Source organism: Symphalangus syndactylus, chromosome 17 (genome assembly GCF_028878055.3).
Source record: "Symphalangus syndactylus isolate Jambi chromosome 17, NHGRI_mSymSyn1-v2.1_pri, whole genome shotgun sequence".
NCBI lineage: Eukaryota > Metazoa > Chordata > Mammalia > Primates > Hylobatidae > Symphalangus > Symphalangus syndactylus.
In genome coordinates this window covers 43,136,634-43,159,054 of record NC_072439.2, presented here as the reverse complement: position 1 = coordinate 43,159,054, position 22,421 = coordinate 43,136,634, and the positions used below count along the sequence as shown (strand labels likewise).

Genomic DNA, 22,421 nt, shown 5'->3' with positions numbered 1-22,421 from the left:
GTAGTAACCATCCTTCTACTATCTGTCTCCGTGAGTTTAACTGTTTTGATTTTTAGATCCCACAAATAAGTGAGAACATGGGATTTTTGTCTTTCTGACCCTGGCTTATTTCACTTAACATAATCATCTCCAGTTCCATCCATGTTGTTGCAAATGACTGGATCTCGTGTTTTTTATGGCTGAATAGTACTCCATTGTTTGTATGTACCACATTTTCTTTATCCAATCATCTGTTGATGGACATTTACATTGCTCCCAAATCTTAGCTATTGTAAACAGTGCTGTAATAAACATCAGAGTGCGGATATCTCTTCAATATACTGATTTCCTTTCTTTTGGGTATATACCCAGCAGTGGGATTGCTGGATTCTATGGTAGCTCAATTTTTAGTTTTTTTTTTTGAGGAACCTCCAAACTGTTCTCCATAGTGGTTGTACTAATTTACATTCCCACCAACAACGTACAAGGATTCCCTTTTCTCCACATCCTTGCCAGCATTTGTTATTGCGTTTTTTGGATAAAAGCCATTTTAACTGGGGTGAGATGATACCTCATTGTAGTTTTGATTTGCATTTCTCTGATGATCAGTGATGTTGAGCACCTTTTCATATGCCTGTTTGCCATTTGTACATCTTCTTTTGAGAAATGTCTATTCACACATTTGGCCCATATTTTGATTGGATTATTAGATTTTTTTTCCTATAGTGTTGCTTGAGCTCCTTATATATTCTGGTTATGAATCCCTGCTCAGAGGGGTAGTTTGCAAATGTTTTCTCCAATTCTGTGGGTTTCCTCATGTTGTTGAGTGTTTCCTTTGCTGTGCAGAAGCTTTTCAACTTGATATGATTCCATTTGTCCATTTTTGCTTTGGTTGCCTGTGCTTATGGGATGTTACTCAAGAAATTTTTGCCCAGACCAAGGTCCTGGAGAGTTTCCCCAATGTTTTCTTTTGGTGATTTCATAGTTTGAGGTCTTAGAGTTAAGTCTTTAATCCAGTTTGATTTGACTTCTGTATATGGTGAGAGATAGGGGTCTAGTTTCATTCTTATGCATGTGGATATCCGGTTTTCCCAGCACCATTTATTGAAGAGATTGTCTTTTCCCAGTGTATACTGTTGGCATCTTTGCCAAAAATGAATTCATTGTAGCTGTGTGGACTTGTTTCTGGGTTCTCTTTTCTTTTCTATTCTTTTTTTTTTTTTTTTTTTGGAGACAGAATCTGTGTCACCCAGGTGGGAGTGCAGTGGTGCAATCTTGGCTCACTGCAACCTCCACCTCCTGGGTTCAAGAATTCTCGTGCCTCAGCCTCCTGAGTAGCTGGGATTACAGGTGTGCACCACCACGCCCAGCTAATTTTTATTTTTAGTTGAGACGGGTTTCGTCATGTTGGCCAGGTTGGTCTCTTAACTCCTGGCCTCAAGTGATCCACCTGCCTTGGTCTCCCAAAGTGCTGGGATTACAGGTGTGCGCCACTGCGCCTGGCCTCTGGGTTCTATTTCATTGGTCTACGTGTCTGTTTTTATGCCATTACCATGCTATTTTGGTTACTATAGCTCTATAGGGCAATTTGAAGTCAGGTAATGTGATTCCTCTAGTTTTGTTCTTTTTGCTTATTAGGATAGCTTTGGCTATTCTGTGTCTTTTGTGATTCCATATACATTTTAGGATTGTTATTTCTATTTCTGTGAAGAATGTCATTGGTATTCTGATAGAGATAGCATTGAATCTGTATATTGCTTTGGGTAGGTAAGTATGAACATTTTAACAATATGATTCTTCTAATCCATCAAAATGGAATCTCTCCCTTTTTTTGTGTGTCCTCTAAATTTCTTTCATCAATGTTTTATAGTTTTCATTGTAGAGATCCTTCACTTCTTTGTTTAATTCCTAGATATTTAATTTTATTTGTGGCTCTTTTAATTGGGATTACTTTTGTTATTTTTCAGATTGTTCACTTTTGGCATATAGAAATGCTACTGAATTTTGTATGTTGATTTTTTATCCTGAAACTTTACTGAATTTGTTTATCAGTTCTAACAGTTTTTTGGTGGAGTCCTTAGGTTTTTTCCAAATGTAAGATTATAATTATCTGCAAACAAGGATAATTCAACTTCTGTTCCAATTTGGATGCCCTTTATTTATTTCTCTTGTCTGATTGCTCTAGCTAGGACTTCCAGTAGTATGTTGAATAACAGTGATGAAAGTGGGTGGTGGTGAATGCATTTTTAAAAAGGAAGTAGGTTGAGTTCCCAGAAGAAAAGAGCAGTGATCTGGCCTTTGGCCTGAGAAGTAGTTTTTTTTGTTGTTATTGTCTGTCTGTTTGTTTGTTTGTTTTTTTTTTTTTTTTTTTTGGAGACGGAGTCTCGCTCTGTCACCCAGGCTGGAGTGCAGTGGTGCAGTCTCGGCTCACTGCAAGCTCCGCCTCCCGGGTTCACGCCATTCTCCTGTCTCAGTCTCTCCGAGTAGCTGGGACTACAGGCGCCCGCCACCACGCCCGGCTAATTTTTTTGTATTTTTAGTAGAGACGGGGTTTCACCGTGGTCTCGATCTCCTGACCTTGTGATCCGCCCGCCTCGGCCTCCCAAAGTGCTGGGATTACAAGCGTGAGCCACCGCGCCCGGCTGTTTGTTTGTTTTTGAGACGGAGTCTTGCTCTGTTGCCAGGCTGGAGTGCAGTGGCGCGATCTCTGCTCACTGCAACCTCTGCCTCCTGGGTTCAAGCGATTCTCCTGCCTCAGCCTCCCAAGTAGCTGGGACTACAGCTAATTTTCATGCCCAGCTGATTTTCGTATTTTTAGTAGAGACAGGTTTTCACCATGTTGGCCAGCACGGTTTCAATCTCTTGACCCTGTGATTCGCCCGCCTTGGCCTTCCAAAGTGCTGGATTTTTTGGTTTTTAATAAGGGAAAATAAAAAAAGCCTACGTTTTCTAGCACAGAATAAGATAAATAATTTAAGGAACACTCACTTAATTGGAAAAGAGAGCAAAAAAGAATTTTTACTTTATTAAAAATAAAATATATAAATGTAAAAAGAAACCAAACATAACAGGATTACCTAGTGATGTAATTTCTGATAGAAAGGAATATGAGGGAACAATGAGAATTATGAGTTCAGCCAAGCATCAGACAGAAGTGCGATAGTATCAGAATTCTTAATTATTTTCAGTCTTCAATGTTTGGGAACTTGTCAGAAGAGTCTTGAAAGCTTTTCTTTCTTTCCTCCCTTCCTTCCTGCCTGCCTCCCGCCCCCGCTCCCTTCCTTCCTATGCTTATTTCCTTTTTAAAGTTTAAAAAATTTGTTTGGGGGTACATAGTATGTGTATATATTTACAGGGTACATGAGATGTTTTGATAAAGGCAGGCAATGCAAAATAATCACATCATGGAGAATAAGGTATCCATTCCTTCAAGCATTTATCCTCTGTGTTACAAACAATTCAATTACATACAGTTTTAGTTATTTTTAAAATGTACCATTATGCTATGGTCACCCTGTTGTGCTATCAAATAGTAGGTCTGTTCCTTGATATTATAATTATGAGCCTTGGCTGATGACAAGAATTTGCATATGGGTGTTTTCTTTTTTTATATATTTTTTAATTTTTTGAGACGGCTTTTCACTCTTGTTGCCCAGGGTGGAGTGCAATGGCGCGATCTCAGCTCACTGTAACCTTTGCCTCCCGGGTTCAAGCGATTCTCCTGCCTCAGCTCCCCAAGTAGCTGGGATTACAGGCATGCGCCACCATGCCTGGCTAATTTTGTATTTTTAGTAGAGACGGGGTTTTACTATGTTGGTCCGACTGTTTTTAGTAGAGACGGGGTTTTACTGTGTTGGTCAGGCTGTTCTCAAACTCTTGACCTCAGGTGACCCACCCACTTCGGCTTCCCAAAGTGCTGGGATTACAGGCATAAGCCACCACACCTGGCCTATGGGTGTTTTAATTCAAAATTTCCTCATGACTAAATTTCCCTACAAATCTAGCTTTATATTTTACTGACAATTTCTTGTTTTTGTTTTTGTTTTTGTTTTGAGACAGAGTCTCACTCTGTCAGCCAGGCTGGCATTCAGTGGTGTGATCTTGGCTCACTACAACCTCCACCTCCTGGGCTCAAGTGATCCTCCCACTTCAGCCTCCTGAGTAGCTGGTACCACAGATGCACAGCACCATGCCCAGCTAATTTTTGTATTTTTTGTAGAGACAGGTTTTCACCACGTTGCCCAGGCTCATCTTGAATTCCTGAGCTCAAGTGACCTTCCTGCCTTGGCCTCCCAAAGTGCTGGGATTACAGGCATGAGGCATTGCGCCTGGCCGTTACTATTTTTTAAAAATAATATATTCTGTTTTACTAATCGGTATGCAGGGTTCTTGAAGTTTGAACTAGGGAGAAATAGAGGGACATCCAGAGGATATTCCTCGTTCTCTTTCCCACCCAGCCCACTGTACACTTTCCCTACCTTGTAGATGGAAATGTCAGCGAAATGCTGGTATCATATAGGAGGTTAAGGCATCCTCATTAATTGGTTTTCCACTGCTTTTCTTTTTTCAATTTAAATTATTTATTTATTTTTTAATCTTTCACTACTTCTTTTTCTACTCTTGTGGCCTGTAGCAACATGTTTTTAAGAATGAAGAGCATCACTTTACTCTTTCATCCTTCCCCTGACTCTCCCTACAGTTACTGGTCTGAATGAACACATAAAATGAGATTTTTGTTCAAACTAAACATTATTTTCCAACTTTTCCTCCAGTCTAACAAAATCTCTAGGAATTGGACTGTGGAAAATGGGGAAATATACTAGAAGCCCACTAGCGGAGAAAATGAATTTTACTTTTAGCCTGAGTTTCTGATTCTTTGTGCTCTGCTACTAATCTGACTTGTATTTCACTGATTGTAAATTTTGTTTTAGACTCCAAGACCAGTCTGAAAGATTTTCATATAACATTGGTTCCCTTTTTGCTTTCATTTTGAATTTGTACCACTCCATTTAGTGCTTAGGAACTCCATTTGTTCCTAGTGAGACAGCATGGTGTAATGGAAAAGAACAAGAAATAGAAATCTTAGAGTTCTATCTGAATTTTGGATCTTATTATTAACCATGTGGTAAATGAACATCTCTGAATTTCAGGCTGTTTGCTTTTTTTGGGGGGATTGTTTTTATTTTTAAATTTTTCTTATCATCTGTGGTCACATCTCTATCAGGCTCTTTTTTTTTTTTTTTTTTTAAAGAATAGAATAACATCTCCTACTTCATGGGAATGTTATAAAGATTAAACTTTTTTTTTTTTTTTTTGTAGAAAGAGGGGTCTCATTATATTACCCAAGCTGTTTTTGATCTTCTGGCCTCAAGCAATCCTCCTGGCTCCGCCTCCCAAAGCGCTGGGATTACAGGTGTGAGCCACCGTGGCCAGCCAAGGATTAAATTCCATTATGCATAGACCTTTATAAAATGGAAGTTATGCAAAAAGGTTTTTTTTTTCCTGCAAAAAGAGTTTTTGAATTTTACTCTGAAAAGCTGTAGAATTTAACTTTCTCTCTCTATATTTTTTTTTTTTTTTTTTTAAGGAATCAAGTACTTAAGGTAGAAGTGTAAAGAAAATGCTGAGCAGGCCCCCAAATCTGCTCTAGAGTGATTTAGAGAAGATATTTTTAAAAAATGAAAACGGGAGCCGGGCGCAGTGGCTCACACTGTGATCCCAGCACTTTGGGGAGGCCGAGGTGGGTGGATCACAAGGTCAGGAGATAGAGACTATTCTGGCCAACATGGTGAAACCCCGTCTCTACTAAAAATACAAAAAATTAGCAGGGCCTGGTGGCACGCACGTGCCTGTAGTCCCACCTACTTGGGAGGCTGAGGCAGGAGAATCACTGGAACCCGAGAGGCGGAGGTTGCAGTGAGCTGAGATTGTGCCACTGCACTCCAGCCTGGTGAAAGAGCAAAACTCCATCTCAAAAAAAAAAAAAAGGAAACACCCATTAATTGAACGCCTATTATAGATCCAGGATGTACTACGAGCTATATGAAAAATCAAGATTAATCTTTTAAATATAAAATTATTGAGATGTGGCTTAATTCTGAATCAGAGAATTTTCCAGATCATGGAGATCTCTATCTCCTAAACAACAAATATTGATACTTTTAAATTACTTTTTCTCCACCTAAATTTACCTATTTGATAGGATGAATGAAGGTCAACATGAATTAAAAATTTGGATATCAGTCTATCATTAGAGAATTAAGAGACTGGTATAGAGAGAAAAAAATAGATTTAGGAATACATACCTTCACGCAGTACATGAAAGAAACACCTAACTGTTGTGACATCAAATATGTTAAAGCGTTTTCATTAACTTAATTTTAGAAATATCAAAATGCAATGTGTAAATCCAGTTAATAATTAGAGGGGATGCCAGCATGCACACAGCTCCTCCAAGGTAGCCAGTTAAGATGGTGTGTGAGTAATAGACAAATCGTTTCTATTTTTGGAATGGTTTACATAATTTTTCAACAGAAAATTACAGGATTAGAAGGAATCTAAAGGGATGATATGGTCCAGTACCCTGACGTCAATAAATGAGTGGCTATTTTTCCCGATATGCTCTTTTCATAAAATTGTTGCAGAAATGAAAACTGCTTGCCTTCTCTTTTTGCCATTCCATTATTTTAACCATCTGTGGGTCAGGGGGTTATTCTTAATTATTACTACGTTTAGTTTCTTTGTTGAAATAGCAGTTATAGTTAGTATCTTTTAAATTAAACATTTTTTGAGTACTAGCCCTTACTCTAGTTTCTTGGTACCATATCCTTCAGCTTTCTCTCAAAAGGTATTTTCATTCTTATCAATGCTTTTCCTATCATTCTGGGTACTTCGTTAAGTTTATCTTCATTTCTCTAAGAAGTGTAAGGTATAATGGAAGTATTAATTTAGTATTCTTGTGGTTTCTATTTGCCTGTCTTCCCTTTGAGAGCAGTACACTCCTTTATTTCTGAATATTCTGCATCAGAGCCCCTTGTCTGGCATGTAGAGTATGTTCAATAAATGTTTACCGAATGCATAAATGTATGTTCTCATTCTCTTTACACATCTTGATAGCATGCTAATTTTCATTTTTTATCAAGTAAAGCAAGAAGGGGAGGAAGTTGAACCTTAAATTTGTTTAGTGACTTTCTCATGGTCACAGAACCACTACTTTTTTGGTATAGGGAGCCAAGGATCCAAACGGAGACTGCTACTATATTGCGCAGCATTTCCCCACCTTGTATCTCATGGCCAAACTTTTCAACGCCCCAGATACAATTTCAGCAGTTAAACGCATTATTTTTCCCCATGAATGTGTGTTCGTGTGTGTGTGTGTGTGTGTGTGTGTGTGTGTATTTTTAAGCCTCCCTTCCCTCACTTTTTGGCACTGGTGCTGCTTTCTGCCTCCAATCTCTCCTCTCTCTGTTTCAGCCTCCACACTACAGCCAGAATCTGCTCTCTAAAATGCAAATGTGATCATGTTACTTCCCTATTTAAAAACCCTTCAATGGTTCACTAGTGTCTTGCAGATTAAATTCAAACTCCTTGGTGTGCTAAACAAAGCACTCAAATATCTGGCCCCTTCTATGCGCTTATCGCTCATCATACCCTCTCTTGAATTCACTTAGCTGGTGGTATCAAACTTCTCACAGTTCCCTACACAAAAGCCTGTTTATTGATCCTTCGGCCTGGAATTACTTCCCTTATCCGACTCAAGACTCTAGCGCCACCTTTGCTATGAAGTCTCTCTTGACCACACTCACAGATAGAACTGATTGTTCCTTTGTGTGTGTGCCCACACCCTTACAGGCCTGGATCTTAAGTCTGTATCGCTGTGTTGCGCTTATTTACAAGTATCCGCTGTCCCACCCACGCTCCAGTTAGGCTTCTTTATACCCCTAGGTACTCACATAGCGCTTGGCACAAGTGTTGCTTTATAAAATGGTCAATGAATGAACGTAGTGGAAACAGCTGAAAAAGAGGGAGAAGAACTGGGGAAGAAAGAAGCTCTGTGGAAAGAATACTAATTGTTTTGCACATGAAAATAATGAGCTGTGAGGGAGGTCAAAAAGGTCAAAGGGAAGAGCCCTGCCTTACAGGAACTCACTGTCTGCTGGGAGGCAAGGTCCGCATACCAAACACACGAAGCAATGAGATTATCTGGGTGAAAATGGCTCGTGCACATTCTAGTATCACAGAAACTTACAGGCTGGGGGAGGATGGAGAGGAAAGTGGCCTAGTCAAGTGTCTTCTAAGTGCTAGGCGGTTTTCGAGCGTTAAACAGTTTAATCTTTACGACCACCACATGATGAGGATAGTAGCTCCATTTTAGGGACGAAGAAACATGCTCAGAGAATTTAGGTTGCCCAATGTCACAAACTACCATGTGGAAGGCCCATAATTAGAATTTAGGTCAACTGCCTCCAGAGCCCTGAAGCTTTCGCTCCACCTCTAGGCGGTCGAGACCCACTGGGCTCCAATTCACCTGCGCATTGGCCTGCGCTCGCTATAGCCCCCAAGGGCGCCGCGTTCCGCGCGCCCACACCGCCCCCGGCGCGCCAGCCCTGCGTCCCTCCCACGCGAACTGCGCCGGCGCGTCCAGCCCTCCCGCCCGGGGGAGGGGCGGGGCTGCGTCGCTGCCGCTGACCCTTGGGGGCGCGGCGGCAGAGGCGGCGTCCAGGCTTCCGGGCGGGTAGTCCTGCGGCTCCGGAGCCGCGGCTGCGCTCGCCTAGGTGGTGGGCGGGGAGGGAAGAAAGGGAGCTGGCACAAGGCGGCGGCGGCGGCGGCGGCGGCGGCGGAGGAGGAACTTGTTGCGCCCGCGGCTGCGCGTTGCCGCTCCCTCCTCTCCAGTTCGCCCGGGCGGGCGCGGCGGCGGCGGAGACGGAGGAGCGCGGCCGGGGCGATGCGGCGCTACCTGCGCGTCGTGGTGCTGTGTGTGGCCTGCGGCTTCTGCTCGCTCCTTTACGCCTTCAGCCAGCTCGCCGTGTCCCTGGAAGAAGGAGCGGGCGGCGGTGGCGGGAAGCCGCAGGCCGCAGTGGCTTCCTGGCTCGCGGGCGGCGGACGCGGCGCCGTGAGAGGCGCGGGCCCCGCAGCGCATCCTGGCGGGTCGGACAGGTATGGGCAGTTCCCGGTGTGGGGGACGCGGCGGGCGCGGGGCGCGGGCTCGGCCTAGCCCGGGCTGCTCGCGGGTCGGTGCCGCGTCTCCCGCGTCTTTCCTGCGGTCTCTGACCCCTCCCTCATTTCCCTTCTTCCCCTCCGGCCGGGGCTAAACCCGCGCTGCTCCCGCCTGAGAGTGTCCCACACTTTTCTGTGTTTGTCTTTTGACCCAGTCTTGCGCCCTTTAAAGCAGTTAGAAATTAATTTTCAACTTTTAAAAAAGAGGGTTCTTTGAAAATAAGAGGTGTCCACAAAAGGCTTACTGCTGCCTGGCTAGTGAGAATTCCCTCTTGTTTCAGTGGAGTTCAAGTTGAGATATTTAAACATGAGGCTGGCGCCCTAGTTCAGTGTTTAAGGATTGTGTGTGTGTGTATGTGTGTGTGTTTTGTCTCTCATGCTGATTTTCCTGTGTTAACGCTTACACTTTTAAGTATTAGCCACGGTTAAATTTGGAAATGGCATTTGTGCGGGTCGTGAAATTTTCTTTTGGAAACACTCAGTTAATTAAGAAACTTAGAGCAAATTAAGAAAAATGAGCGATGCTTGGCGTGCTCAAGTCTGTTGTTGGATGGGATGGAGTTACCTTTCTTGACCAATCGGTATTTAAAAAGCGACGTAATGACTTAGGTGGATTTGCACAAATCACTGCCGGAGTAGGAATCAACATGAGATTTAAACAGAAAAAAAATGTTTCTGTCAACGCATTATGAATGCTTGAAATCTGACCGTTTGCACTGCCTTGCAGCATGGACGCTTCCACCTTATGTATGGGCACCTCTCTGGGAACGACCTGAAGTGCTCCCTACCAGGACTTGGCAGATGCTGCTTTGATACAGAGAAGTATAGGGTTCGTCGGAAGAGGGAGTATAGGTCAGCTGTGGGCTGTTGTTTAACATCAGTTTGAGAGTTGATGGTCATTCCTAGAATGAAAGGGGAAAGTTTGGGCAGAGGAGCAGCGTAGAAAGCGGACTTGTCATGTTTTTACCCTGCGATTGGATTACAGTCGGGGTAATTCCTACATCAGGACCCTCAATTGTCTGTCCTGGGAGAAAGCAGTCACTGAAGACTTGAATGAGCTCGTGAAAAATGACAGGTTGAAGCTAAACTGTTTATGGCCTTGTATGTTATTGTGAAGCATTTGCAATTATGGAAAGGGAATTATTTTTATATTGGGCTGAATTGTAAGGAAGCAACATTTTAATTAAATACTGAATGAAATTAGACTGATGTTAGCATTACATTTTTAGTGCCTTGGTCTTAGATATTTTATTTTGTGACAGAAATTTACAAATTTTGTTTGACCAGCTGATTTAAATAAAATTATTTGAAATTTTTGAAAATAGCGTCAGTTTTAATAAACATCCAATAGAATCATTACTGAAATGTTAAGTTTTATGTGTCAGGGTTGAGTCAACCGAAATGCTGTACTTTTTTAGGTCCTTTGAGTAGCATTACTCTTTATTTTAAATAAGGTGTACATCTAAGTTAGAACTACAGGTGTATCTATCTCTCTTTGTAAAAATGTGATGAAGGTCAGGAGATCGAGACCACGATGAAACCCCGTCTCTACTAAAAATACAAAAAAATTAGCCGGGCGTGGCGGCGGGCGCCTGTAGGCCCAGCTGCTTGGAGAGGCTGAGGCAGGAGAATGGCGTGAACCCGGGAGGCGGAGCTTGCAGTGAGCCGAGATGCGCCACTGCACTCCAGCTTGGGCGACAGAGCGAGACTCCGTCTCAAAAAAAAAAAAAAAGAATAACATTTGTTACCACAAAAGTCACCACATTTGCGCGCATAAGAAACCATTTGGGCAGGGGAACAACGTGGAAAAGTTGGATTGTGAAGTTTTACCCTATGGTTAGATTAAGATCACGCGAATTACTAAGACCTCAGGACTCTATTTTACATATCGTCATTTATAACATTTTTATAGAAATCTCATAGAATTAAATCAACTTTTGGCAACGCTGAGTAGCTCACGCCTGTAATCCCAGAATTTGGGGAGGCTGAGTGGGGATGACTGATTGCTCGAGGCCAGGAGTTTGACACCAGCCTGGTCAACAACCCATCTCTACAAAAAATAAAAAATTTAAAAAAAATTAACAATGTGGTGTTTCACACCTGTAATCCCAGCACTTTGGGAGGCTGAGATGGGAGGATCACTTGAGCCCAGGAGTTCAAGGTTATGGTGAGCTATGATTGCACCAGTGTAATCCAACCTGGGTGACAGAGCAAGAGCCTGTCTCAAAAAAAAAAAAAAAAAAAAATTAACTTTTTTGGCCACCATGAGATACGGTATAGAAATCCCTAACCTCTTCATGTATAAATCATTTGGCCAAGATCCAAAGCAAATCAATTTTGGAGGAGGATTAGAAACTGTGTATCCTGGCCGGGCGCGGTGGCTCAGGCCTGTAATCCCAGCACTTTGGGAGGCCGAGACGGGTGGATCACGAGGTCAGGAGATCGAGACCATCCTGGCTAACACGGTGAAACCCCGTCTCTACTAAAAATACAAAAAATTAGCCGGGCGCGGTGGCGGGTGCCTGTAGTCCCAGCTACTCAGGAGGCTGAGGCAGGAGAATGGCGTGAACCCGGGAGGCGGAGCTTGCAGTGAGCCGAGATTGCGCCACTGCACTCCAGCCTGGGCGACAGCGAGACTCCGTCTCAAAAAAAAAAAAAAAAAAAAGAAACTGTGTATCCTTTGAGTGTTATAAACTTAAAGTATAATAATAATAAAAGAAAGAGCTCTTTCTGTAAAGAAAGATAAGGGTCTAGTTTTAGATAGTGGACTCTGGGCAGTGGGGCTATGGGGCAAGCCAGCAGCTTTCTCTTTTCAGTAGTACTTAGGTGTTATTGCATTTTTGCCTTTTTTGATAACATCTTACTTGAAAGATTGTAACTATTATTTCTCTCCTTTTATTTTAAACACGGAATCTAAGTTTGTACCCAGTAAGTTCCATTGGTCAGATCTTATAAAAACTATTCATAGTATAGAATTTCATGACGACAAAAGACTTGGAGTCCTTGAAGTAACTTTAAAATGAAAGGAACAGTTTTTCAGTGGAATCTCTTATCCGTTAGTGTATTCTGTTTGAAGCCATGATTTTAATAATCAGAAAATACATGGGTCTTGGAGTCAGATAAACCCGTGTTCTCAGTATTCTGGCTCTGGTTGCTGTGAGACTTTGTCTAAATTGTGTCACTTGCCTGTGTTTTAAAATGTAGATAATACTTACATTTTTTTTTAGCTTTATTAGGGTATAATTGATAGAGATTGTATATGTTTAAGGCATACAACTTGATAGTTTGACATACATATACATTGAGAAATGATCACAGTTAAGCTAGTTAACATCATCACCTCACATAGGGTTTTTTTTTGGTGTGGTGAAAGCACTAAAGATCTACTGTCTTAGCACATTTTAGATATACTATACACGTTGTTAACTATAGTCATCAGGCTGTACATTAGATTACCTTACTTAATTTGTAATAGAATTCTTAGTTGTCTTTGATGAAAATTCAGTAAAACTATCTCAAGCAGAACATATTTATAGGCTTATACAGTTTTTAAAATGAAGGAAAAACTGCAGATAGCAGGGCAGCTCAAAGGACCTTAAGGACTGGGGACTCTTTTCCACTAAAGACAAAACTTTGTTCATGGGGTTTTTCTGTTCTTGCAGGTTTTATTCTCTAATCTCAAATACAAAATCCTAGGAAAAGGCTGTCATTGGACTTGCTTGGATTGCATGCCCGTTTGTGGACCAGTCAGTGTTACTTGGGATGGGGAGCTCTGATTTGTTGGCTCTGTGTCACTTGCACATCCCTATGGCAGACAGAATAACATGATTGGTGTTGGAGAGGAGGGGTGCCTCAAAGGAGAAGGAATGCTGGGTAGGCAGTGGCTGTTCTACGAGGAGAGACTCAGGCTTTTCAGTGTGGACAGACTGTATTAAGGTGTTTGACAGAAAGCAGTAGTTATTACCGGACATCACTACCTCATACCACTTTGTTGCATTTTAGTTACTTTTTGCATTTTAGTTACTCAGGATGATTAAATTATCATATTTCACTGATAAGTCCTGACATTGATTATCAAAATTTTGCCTGGGGCTATACAGCAGTATTGGTAGTGGGGAATCAGGAAATTACTAAATGTTTCAGTGATACCATTTCTGGACCCATCATGCCCTTGGAGTGTCCTTATGTGTCTCCTTGTCACACAGGGAGGTAATTATTTCACTTTCTTTTTTAGATCTGGTTAGGCCATAGAGTTATCATTTCTGCTGGATCCTGGGAACACTGGTGTTATATACTGAGAACTTAAAGAATAGAAAGTAAGAGTTTTGGAGTGGCAGACTTCAGCTTTGCCCCTTACTGACTGTGTTGACCTTGAACTTGTTTTCTTCATCAGAGAGAATAGTATGATATTGTTTGTGAGAATTGAAATTAAATATTAAATAGCTGATATAGAGTACCTAGTATGGCGCCTGACACAACAACATTTTAGCTAATATCATTTTGGTAATTTAAATTTTAAGTAGGGATATTTTTTTTTCTTCCAATTTCTGACCTTTGGGAAAAATTCTGGTCATTGGGCTCCAGTTAAGACCTGTTAAATCAAAATGCCCTGGCAGTGGGGTCCAGGAATTTATGTTTTAGATATGTGCTCCAGCTTGTTATAAAACCAAAAATTGAGAATAGTTTGGGCACTATTTTCACACTACTGTTTTTAGTGAAGTTCCCCCCCGCCCACCCCGCCTTTTTTTTTTTTTTTTTTTTTGAGATGGAGTCTTGCTCTGTTGCCCAAGCTGGAGTGCAGTGGTGCGATCTCAGCTCACTGCAAGCTCTGCCTCCCGGGTTCATGCCATTCTCCTGCCTCAGCCTCCCGAGTAGCTGGGACTACAGATGTCGGCCACCATGCCCAGCTAATTTTTTGTATTTTTAGTAGAGACGTGGTTTCACCATGTTAGCCAGGATGGTCTCCATCTCCTGACCTTGTGATCCGCCCACCTCGGCTTCCCAAAATGCTGGGATTACAGGCATGAGCCACCGTGCCCAGCCCTTTTTCCCTCTTTTTTTCTGCAGTTATGTTTGAAGAAGAGAGTTGAGTCAGTGAACAGTAAAGAAAGTTGAATTACTTACTAAAGCCACTTTAATCTCTGCTTTGTTATTGCAAAAACATCTTACATAAAACCAGTGCCCTGTACCTTGTATTTTAGGTCATTGAAGGATCATAGTGGTATCTATGTAACATATTTGTGAAGTGTTATCTTAGTTTCGGGCTGCTATAACAAAATACCATCGACTAGAGAGCTTAGAAACTACAGAAATTTATTTCTTACAGTTCTGGAGACTAGAAATCCAAGTCAAGGCACCAGCAAATTCAGTGTCTGATGAGGACCCATTTCCTGGTTCATAGATGGCGCCTTCTCCCTGTGTTCTCACATGATAGAAGAGGCGAGGCAGGCCCGTTTTATAAGGCCCCCCACTAATCCCATTCATGGGGGCTCTGCTCTCATGACCTAATCACCTACCAAAAGGCCCTGCCTCCTAACATCATGTTAGTAATTAGATTTCAACATACGAATTTTGAGGGGACACAAACATTCAGACCATAGCAAATTCTTAGTCCAAACCTGACACATAGTATTTAATAAATACTAGTAATTAATTAAAATATTCTGTGCCTTTGGAGGGGAAAGTTACTTGATTGATGAAAAAATAATACGTACTTTTGATTTAGAAGTCTTGTTTTTTATTTTTGAGACGAGGTTTCACTCTGTTACCCAAGCTGGAGTACGGTGGCCTGAGATCATGGCTCGCTGCAGCCTTAACCTTCTGGGCTCAAGTGATCCTCCCACCTTAGTTTCCCGAGTAGCTGTGACTACAGGTGTGCACACCACACCTGGCTTTTTTTTTTTTTTTGAGACAGAGTCTCGCTCCATTGCCCAGGCTGGAGTGCAGTGGCATGATCTCAGCTCAGTGCAACCTCCGCCTCCCGGGTGCAAGCAGTTCTCCTGCCTCAGCCTCACAAGTAGCTGGGATTACAGGTGTGTGCCAACTGCCCAGCTTTTTTTTTTTTTTTTTCTTTTTTTCTTTTTGTATGTTTTAGTAGAGACGGGGTTTCACCATGTTGGCCAGCCTGGTCTTGAACTCCTGACCTCAGATGATCCACCTGCCTCGGCCTCCCAAAGTGCAGGCATGAGCCACCATACCCTGCCTAGAAAATCTTATTTTAAAGCAGTAAGATCATTATCTATATGCCGTACTTATTGGAAGTACTTCCCCCTACGTATAAACTTAAATTTTGTTCATAATGTGTGTACTGTATGAGGTTTACGATTTTTGTTTTCAGATTGGCTACTTTTTACTTTATCGTGTTTACCTTTATTATGCATAAGAAAGCTTTCTACCAGTTTTTTTCCCCTCCCTTTTTAAGATTTAAATCAATCCAGCTTTTTAGGGGAGCTGGGGTGGTAGAGGAGGTATATTGTGTGAGGCTAACTTTTTCTTTGAAATGGGTAGGTGATTGTTTCAGTGTCATTTATATATAAGCAGTCCTTTTCCTACTTGCCGAGGATTAATGAAATTAGAAATTTAAGAAAAAGAAGGTCTTACTTAGAGCTAGAAATTAAGTTGTCTGGAAATTATTTATTTATTTGTTTATTTATTTATTTATTTTTTTGAGATGGAGTCTCTGTCACCCAGGCTGGAGTGCAGTGGCGCTCTCTCGGCTCACTACAGCCTCTGCCTTCCGGGTTCAAGCGATTCTCCTGCCTCAGCCTCCTGAGTAGCAGGGACTACAGGCGCATGACACCACACCTGGCTAATTTTTTATTTTTAGTAGAGATGGGGTTTCCCCATGTTGGCCAGGCTGGTTTCGAACTCCTGACCTCAGGTGATCTGCATGCCTCAGACTCCCAAAGTGCTGAGATTACAGGCGTGAGCCACCGCGCCTGACTTGGAAACAATTTAGTTGAAAATTAAATAACAGTGATTTGGCAGTATCATGGGAATGGCCTCCTTGAACGTGTCCATAAGCATCTTTGCTTCTCTTGCACAGTCACAGGGAGGGTATACATGCCTTGAAGTTGCATTACTGCTTTGCAGCAGCACTTCATTCATACTGTCAAATATTTATGCTGAATATGCCTAAATTTATCACGGACTTTTTTTTTTTTTTTTTTTTTTTAAATTTGAGACGGAGTCTCGCTCTGTCACTCAGGCTGGAGTGCAGTGGCATGATCTCGGCTCAAGGCAAGCTCTGCCCCCCGGGTTCACGCCATTCTCCTGCTTCAGCCTCCCCAGTAGCTGGGACTACAGGCGCCTGCCACCATGCCCAGATAATTTTTTGTGTTTTTAGTAGAGACAGGGTTTCACCGTGTTATCCAGGATGGTCTCGATCTCCTGACCTTGTGATCCGCTTTTTCTTTTTTTTTTTTTTTTGAAATAGATGCTCTGTCGCCCAGGTGGGAGTGCAATGACGCGATCTCAGCTCACTTTAACCTCTGCCTCCTGAGTTCAAGTGATTCTTCTGCCTCAGCCTCCCAAGTAGCTGGGAGTACAGGTGCATGCCACCAAGCCTGGCTAATTTTTTGTGTTTTTAGTAGAGACGGGGTTTCACCTTGTTAGCCAGGATGGTCTCGATCTCCTGACTTTGTGATACTCTTGCCTCGGCCTCCCAAAGTGCTGGGATTACAGGCGTGAGCCACCGCGCCTGGCCTAATTTTTGTATTTTTAGTAGAGACGAGGTTTCACCATGTTGGTCAGGCTTGTCTCATATCACTGACTCTTTGATAAGTTTTGCATAGTTTTCACGGAAGCTTCCTATCTTGGACATTTTGAAATGAAAATTACTTTTTCTAGTTTAACTTAAAAGTACAACCAGGCATGGTGGCTCATACCTGTAATCCTAGCAAGGAGGCAAAGGTGGGTGGATTGCTTGAACCCAGAAGTTTTAGACCAGCCTTGGCAACATGGCAAAACACTCTCTCAACAACAACAAAAATACAAAAAATTAACTGGGCATAGTGGCGTGCGCCTGTGGTCCCAGCTACTTCAGAGGTTGAGGTGGGAGGATTGCTTGAGCCCAGGAGGTTGAGGCTGCAATGAACCGTGTTCGCACCCCTGCACTCCAGCCTGGGCGACTTGTTTGTTTGTATGTATGTATGTATGTATGTATGTATGTATGTATAAAAAACCTTCTGTAATTGGTTTTAAGTAAACTTCAAGTTCGACAACTATTGTTGTGCCGAGCGTTGTTTTATCACGTGTAAATACGTGTAACCACCCCCACAATTAGGATTAGGATACAGAATTGTTTCATCACCACAAAGATACCTTGTGCTACTCCTTGGTCAGTTGTAGACAAGCTACCTAGAGCTAGATGCGTTATGCCTTATTAAACTTAAGGATGAGCCATAGTAACATTTTATTTCAGTTTGATCCACAGTGAAAAAATTCCCTTTTAGGACTTCAGTGCTTTTGAATGTCAGTATGGGTATAGTGAAGACATACCCACCTAACTCATTTTAATGCTTTGCCTCATTAAAATTATTTAATAGAGTTACCTCTTTAAATGTTGGATGTTTAGTATTCTGCTTTCAACAGTTTTAAGCAACTGATAGCCAGAACCTGGATAACTACCTTTACTTTTCCAATATTTTCAGACTTTTTCTTTTTGGCCTGAAAGTGCAAGTGCTGTCTTCAGATAAGTTGCTTTTGCTAATTTATCTTATTGCTTCTAATAAGCCACTGATACGTCATAAGTTCTCAGTGTGAGTTTCTACTCTTTGTCTTAATCTCCAAAACCAGTTTTTCAAAATGGGAAAATGGATATTTGGGAGTTAAGAAACTATAAACAAATTACTTCACTCCTTACAGCAGTATCTAAGTGTTTTATGATTTTTTTAATGGTATGCAGCATATGTATTCACTAGTGCATGTGCTCTTATATTTCCAGTAAAGAAAGAAAAACATCTTTCCTATATACTGTGTGTTTTTTGACATTGAATTATGATCAGTTTAACTATAACTTGATTTTTCCCATCCAATTTTGACTGCATTAAACCTTTGTGAAGTAAGTCATTACCCCCCAAAGAAACCCTGTATCCATTAGCAGTAACTCCCACCTTGCACTCCTCAGTCCCCGAGTCTTAAGCAACCACGAGTCTACTTTCTGTCTGCAGAGGTTTACCTGTTTGGGGCATTTTACATAAAGGAATCACACCGTATGTGGTCTTTTGAGTCTGGCTTTCTTTTTGGCATAATGTTTCAAGGTTTATCCACTGTAGCATGTATCACTATATTTCATTCCTTTTTATGGACGAATAATAGTCCATTGTATGGATATACCACATTTTGCTCATTATTTGATGGACATTTGAGTTGTTTTATACTTTTTGGCTGTTATGAATAGTGCTGCTCTGAGCATTCATGCACAGTTTTTCTGTGAACATGTTTTCAGTTCTCTTGAGTATATACTGAGGAATTTAATTGGTGAGTCATGGTTGCACAACTCTGAATGTACTAAAAACCATTGAATTACACACTTTAAAAGGGAATTGTGTTTGTGTTATTCTGCTTTGCTTTGTAACAACCCCATACATCTTAGCAGTTTACAATAGCAAGCATTTATTTCTTGCACACATTACATGTCTATGGCTATGACTTTGCTTGATATATGATACATCTTCTCATCCTGGGATCCAAGCTGAAGGAGCAGTCCATACATTGGATATGCCTAGTCTTGTGGTAGCGGATGAGCAAGAAGCCAGATTGAACAACACAGTCCCATTTGAAGCTTCTACTTTGATGCCACAGTATCATGTCTTTTTATATTATTTTGGCCAAAGCAAGTAACTTGAATAAGGTCAAAGTCAATAAATGATGCAGGGATATATGCCTCCCCTATCAGGCAGGCAAGGCCCATGGTAAGGAATAGGGTTGTATAATCCTTTTATAGTTAAATGTGGGGAGTGAATAACTGAACAGTAATACAGTCTACTACACAAATAGAGATTGCCAGTTAAGGAGAAAGACAGACTAATTGATGCAAGAAGGTCTTTAAGGACTCCGGAGAAGAAGATGGGCAACAAGGGGATGCATATGAAGTTGGTAATAGGTATGAGACTAGCTAAGGGGAAGACAGTTAATTTATATTTCTACTAATCAGCATAGTCATGTCATTAACTGTTCTTCAGTATTCATCTGAGAATGCGAATGAACGGCTCAGTTTCAACTGAAGATTGTGCTGAAAAGGTACGGTGAAAGAAGAAGGTGGAAGTTGCAGGTATAGGAACATGAATGGATGAACCATATGATGTAGTCTGAGTAGGGAGGGAAATGGGTAAAGGAGGGAGCTTATACTTAGGAAGCGTGTGATTGGAGGGCTGAGTGATTTCCACACATGTAATGGGATATAAATAATAAGCCTGGGCAGCAAAGCAAGACTTTATCTCTACAAAAAATTTTTTAAAAATTAGCCAGGCCTGGTGGCACATGCTTATAGTCCTAGATACCTGGGGACTGAGGTAGGAGGATAGCCTGAGCCCAGGAGATTGAGGCTGTAGTGAGCTGTGTTTGTACCACTGCACTCCACCCTGAGCGACAGAGCAAGACCCTGTCTCAGAAAAAAGAACCATAATTATTAGATCAGAGACTAGTCTGAGATGAGGTATTGGATTGCAGTTTCAGGTGATGACAGGGTCCAGGATTTGTCATTTTTTACTTTTTCTTCTCTCTCTCTCTCTCTCTTTTTTTTTTTGTCAGAGAGGGTCTCACTCTGTCGCCCAGACCTGGTGTGCATTGGCATGATCACAATTCACTGTAGCCTCAAACTCCTGGGCTCAAACTATCCTCCCAACTCAGCCTCCCAAGTAACTGGGACTACAGGCACACACCACCATGCCTGGCTAATTTTTTTTTTTTATTCTTTGTAGAGATGGGGTTTCGCCATGTTGCCTAGGCTGGTCTTGAACTCCTGGGCTCAAGCGATCCACCCACCTCAGCCTCCTAAAGTGCTGGGATTACAGGTGTGAGCCACTGTGCCTGGCCAGCATTTGCCATTTTTCACTGAAGGGAAAAGGAGGTAAGAGTTACTGGAGTTAAAGAATTGTGTAACCTAGGTGTTGGTTAGCTCTCCCACATTGCAGTATCTGAGATGACATTCTGTTATACCCCACTAGACAGTATGATCCATGTCCATTTTACTCACTGTTGTGTTGCCAGTGTTTGGCCTGTGTAGGTAGTCATTCAGTAGAATATTTATTGATTTACCAAATGAATGGTTAGAGGAAAGTAGGATTTGGTACTGAGACGAGGACTGTGAACCAGATGCTAGTTTTCTGTGAGTTGGGGAGGAACCAGTAGGTTGGTAGATCAGAGTGGTGTGGCATTGTGATTCTTTTACATGGCTAGCAGTTGATGCTGGCTTTTGACTAGGAGCTCAGTGGAGGCTGTTGATCTGCATTCTCCCAAGTGGCTTCTCAATGTGACTTGGGCTTCTTACGACGTAAAGATCAGGTTCAAAGAGTGTTCCAAGAAATAGGATGTGGAAGTCTTAAGGCAAGGGTACAGTATTATATTCAGTACTCTATTTGTCAGAGCAATCACAGAGCCCACTTAGATTCTGGATAAGGGGAGTTAGATCCTACTTGGTTGGTTGGTTGGTTGGTTTTCTGAGACAGAGTCTTGCTCTGTCACCCAGGCTGGAGTGCAATGGCATGATCTTGGCTCACTGCAACCTCCGCCTCCTGGGTTCAAGCGATTCTCCTGCCTCAGCCTCCTGAGTAGCTGGGATTACAGGCAACCACCACCACGCCTGACTGATTTTTTTTTAGTAGAGATGGGGCTTCACCATGTTGGCCAGGCCATTCTCGAACTCCTGACCTCAAGTGATCCGCCTGCCTTGGCCTCCCAAAGTGCTGGGATTAGAGGCATGAACCACTGCGCGCAGCAGATCCTACTTCTTAATAGAAGTGTCAGATGTGTGATCATCCTTAGTCCACCATACTTGGCACCTAGTTTGGTACTAGCAGAAGTGTAGGGCTCTTGGTGTGGCTCAAAGCTTCATAAAATTTAAACTCGTTACTAAGTTGTTCAATACGTTGGTCTTGTTGAATTTAATTCTCATGTCTGTGGCTTTGTCATCTTGCATCAACTTTAAAAAAACAAAACAAAACAAATCATTGCCCCCAAATACAGTTTAATTGTAATACTGCAAGAGGGTCTTTTGAGTTAGAAGCTCCCTGGTGGATATTTCCTGAGAACAGGGAGTTTGAGGTGTGCTCCCTAGCTCACATGGGCGTTTTCTTGAGACTAATGAAGATCAAATAGTTTCAGCAACTTCTGCATGTTGGCAACATGCACATTAACTTTTCTAGTCAAATATTTGTAGGAAGATATTTTTGAAATATGGGGTAGTTAAGATATGAAAATGTTAATAGTGGTGGGTAATTTGTTAGGCTTTAAAAATTTTTCTAAACGGTACTTAGTAACATGTATTGATTGAAATATTCGTAGAAACACAAATTTTCAAAAATTTAATCATTTTTAAGTTGTAGTAAACAGGATTATCATAAGAGAAATTATTATCAGTACTTCGATAAAAAAAGTTCAAGCTGACTCTAGTTATCCCTTGATACACAGTGTTTCTCATTCAGGTCTGATTTTAAGACTTACCTGGGGATATTGGTGAAAAATTCAGTTTCTTAGGCCACTTCTCTGGGGAGTCTTGATTAACTGGGTATGGGATAGGATCCTATATCTGTATTTTTAACAAGTGACCTGAGGACCAGGCAGGTTTGGAAAACAACACATAACTGATTTGTTTTGTAACTTAAAGTACAAGTTGAGGCTGCAAAGGGTATTGTTAAATATATATAATTTTAATTAATTTTATAGAAAAATTGAATTTGTTTTTGAGATTTCCATTTCCATTTTTCACTGTTGTAGAGTTTGACAGGGGATGTGGAATAACCTGATTAGTTATCTTCTTCATAGAACAGAGGTACACATTAGGTGTTGATTGTAAATAAATTGTGGATTTGTTGAAATAAAGCTGTGATATGATCTGTATCTGAAAGACGGAGATCATACCTACCTTAAAATGTTTCTTGTGAGTCTAAATGGTTGTGAAAGTGCTTGAATCTGAAAAGAACTCTTAAGTGTTAGTTTTTATTACCGTCAATGAGTCTGACTGTGTGGTATGAAATCAAAGACTTAAAATACATAGCCATGCCTGA

General features: G+C 41.5%; 1 protein-coding gene across 2 annotated transcripts in view; it reads left to right on the top strand.

Annotated features, from left to right (window-relative positions):
• The first annotated feature begins 8,665 nt into the window (after window positions 1-8,665).
• Window positions 8,666-22,421, top strand: part of GXYLT1 (glucoside xylosyltransferase 1) — a 61,656-nt gene continuing 47,900 nt past the window's right edge. The window contains exon 1 of one of the 2 annotated variants that reach the window (XM_055247901.2): window positions 8,666-9,135. In XM_055247901.2, coding sequence (XP_055103876.1) covers window positions 8,924-9,135 — 212 coding nt within the window. In that variant the 5' untranslated portion in view covers window positions 8,666-8,923. The remainder of the gene's footprint in view (window positions 9,136-22,421) is intronic. The other variant, XM_055247902.2, reaches the window with a different exon arrangement.